The sequence below is a fragment of the Babylonia areolata genome, chromosome 13 (genome assembly GCF_041734735.1).
Source record: "Babylonia areolata isolate BAREFJ2019XMU chromosome 13, ASM4173473v1, whole genome shotgun sequence".
Taxonomy (NCBI): Eukaryota; Metazoa; Mollusca; class Gastropoda; order Neogastropoda; family Buccinidae; genus Babylonia; species Babylonia areolata.
Genome location: NC_134888.1, coordinates 37,596,067 through 37,598,566, shown reverse-complemented (window position 1 = coordinate 37,598,566; position 2,500 = coordinate 37,596,067). Strand labels below are relative to the sequence as shown.

General features: G+C 44.8%; 1 protein-coding gene across 1 annotated transcript in view; it reads left to right on the top strand.

The window, feature by feature from the left end:
- The window catches only part of LOC143288927 (uncharacterized), a 17,671-nt gene that overhangs the window by 13,194 nt on the left and 1,977 nt on the right, over positions 1-2,500 (top strand). The window contains exons 4-5 of the mRNA XM_076597606.1: positions 3-210; positions 1,783-2,500. The exon at positions 1,783-2,500 is cut by the window's right edge and continues 1,977 nt beyond it. Coding sequence (XP_076453721.1) covers positions 3-210; positions 1,783-2,500 — 926 coding nt within the window. The remainder of the gene's footprint in view (positions 1-2; positions 211-1,782) is intronic.

Sequence of the window (2,500 nt, the reverse complement as noted above, 5' to 3'; positions counted from 1 at the left end):
AGAAGACTTACCGGATATGCAGGTGGAACCAAGAGGTGGCGGGTGCCCAGTGCCGGGTGTCGGACACCAATGAGACCTTCGATTCCAGCTCCACGGCCTTCCTCGAGGACCGCCTCCTTCAGGCGTGCAGCAGTCACGGCCTCATCTGTCTGAATTCTGAGCAGCCTTCCGGCCGCTGCCATGACTACCAGGTGCGCTTCCTCTGCCAAGGTCAGTCTGACAGGTCTTGTCTGTCGGTCTGTGTGTCTGTATGTCTGTCTGTCAGCAGTTGTAGTAGTTAGTTATACGAGAACTTGTCAGTTCTACTTTTTTTAAAATTATTTTATTTTTAATTTTTAGTTATCTGTTCATTTATTTATTTATTCATCTATTTGTTCATTTATTTTATTTTTTTAATTACAATTTTTATTATCTTTAATATCTATCTATCTATCTACCTATCTATGTATATATATATATATATATATATATATATATATATATATGTGTGTGTGTGTGTGTGTGTGTGTGATAAGAAACTCTAAGGAGAGCTGGACAGTACAAGGTTTTCAGAGAAGAAGCCCCCCTCAGTCAAGTGTTTCGGATCTTAACTCCTCACACTCTAAGGGGGGATGCCCTTGTATTGCCGCCTTTTCCCCCACTGGTCCTCATATATATATATATCTGTGTGTGTGTGTGTGTGTGTGTGTGTGTGTGTGACTAAGCGCGTTGGGTTACGCTGCTGGTCAGGCATCTGCTTAGCCGTAATATGTGTGTTCCGTTGGAGGGGAGGTGGGGGTGGTGATGGTACTGGCAACCTCTTCTCTTCCTCCTCCTCAATCCTTTGGGGGCTGTGTTGGATGAGTGATGTTATGATAAAAAATATCTTAAAAAAAAAGAAGAAAAAAAAAAGAAGTAAAACTCGAGAGTTGCGCTCCTTTGTATTGGAGTTTAAAGGTCAAGGTAAATAGATAACTGGGATCGGAACTTCAATTGCTTCTGGTTTTCCATCAACAATGGTGCGTTTATTGTTTTGTTGTTGGTTGTACGAACGAACGGTATTTTTTTCCTGTCCAGCATCATGTCACGAGCTTCCGTTTCAATGGGTTGGCTGTAAGAAGAAGAAGAAGAAGAAGAAAGAAAAAAAAAAAAAAAAAAAAAAAATAAAAAAAGAGAAAGTTCTGTTCGTTTCGAAAAAAAACCAAACAAACAAAAACGTACTTGTGCTTACTCCACAATATTTCGTGAAATAAGAGTTCTGTTCGTTTCGTAAAAAAAAAGAAAGAAAGGTAAATCCGGGGAAAAAAAGAAACAAAAAAGAAAAAGAAAAAAAAAAGGTACTTGTGCTTACTGAACGACATTTCGTGGTAAAAAAAAAAAAAGGTAAGAAAAAAAGGAAAAAAAGAAAAAAAAGAAAAGAAAAAAAAAAAAGTACTTGTGTTTACTGAACGACATTTCGTGGTAAAAAAAAAAAAAGGAAAGAAAAAAAGGAAAAAAAGAAAAAAAAAGAAAAGAAAAGAAAAAAAAGGTACTTGTGCTTACTGAACGACATTTCGTGGTAAAAAAAAAAAGGTAAGAAAAAAAGAAAAAAAAGAAAAGAAAAAAAAAGGTACTTGTGCTTACTGACCGACATTTCGTGGTAAAAAAAAAAAAAGGAAAGAAAAAAAGGAAAAAAAGAAAAAAAAGTACTTGTGCTTACTCCACGACTTTTCGTTTTCGTGAAATAAAAGCTCTGTCTCTTTTCGTTTCGTTTCGTTTTGTTTCGTTTCGTTTCGTTTCACTGTTGCACTCCTTGTCCACCAGCCCCGCCAGACGACGACAGCAGCGACTCCCTGTTCCCCAACATGGACTTCAAGATCTACATCCTGCTGGCGGCGGTGCCCTTGGTGGTGATCATCCTCCGCGTGCTGTGGTCGTGCTGCTGCAAGGCGCGCCTCAAACGACGGCGCCAGGAGCGGCAGGGGGGTGCCGGGGGGCAGCAGAGGGGGCAGCGAGAAAGCTTGGCCTCTGACGGCACGCTGAGCACCAGCAGCAGCCAGGCCTCCATAGACTCCAGCCTGGCCAACCCCCCTCCAGCCTACACGGAGCTCTTCGGGGACGATCACCAGCCTCCTCCGGCTGTCTTCTCTATCTCTGGTGGTGGTGGTGGTGGTGGTGGTGTGGGTGTGGGAGGGGGGTGTCTTCACTGTGGCAAGTGTCTGCGCTCTTCGTCACTCCCTCCACCACCAGCCCCTCTACCCCCTTCCTCTTCTTTTTCCTCCTCCTCCTCCTCTCACCTCACTACTACGGGTGGAGAGAGAGGTGCCGATCCCACAGCTTCTCCCTCCACCTCCTCCTCCTCGTCCTCCCCTACCTCTCCTGTTACCGCCGCCGCCTCAGCCACTCCGCCATCCTCTGAGATGACAGTGACGTCACAGAAGGGCGGCGCCAGGCCAACAACGGCCCCACCACCACCACCACCACCACCACCACCGGCGGCGGTTCCGGTTCCGGCTTTCAGACCGTCCTTGTCCTCCACCTC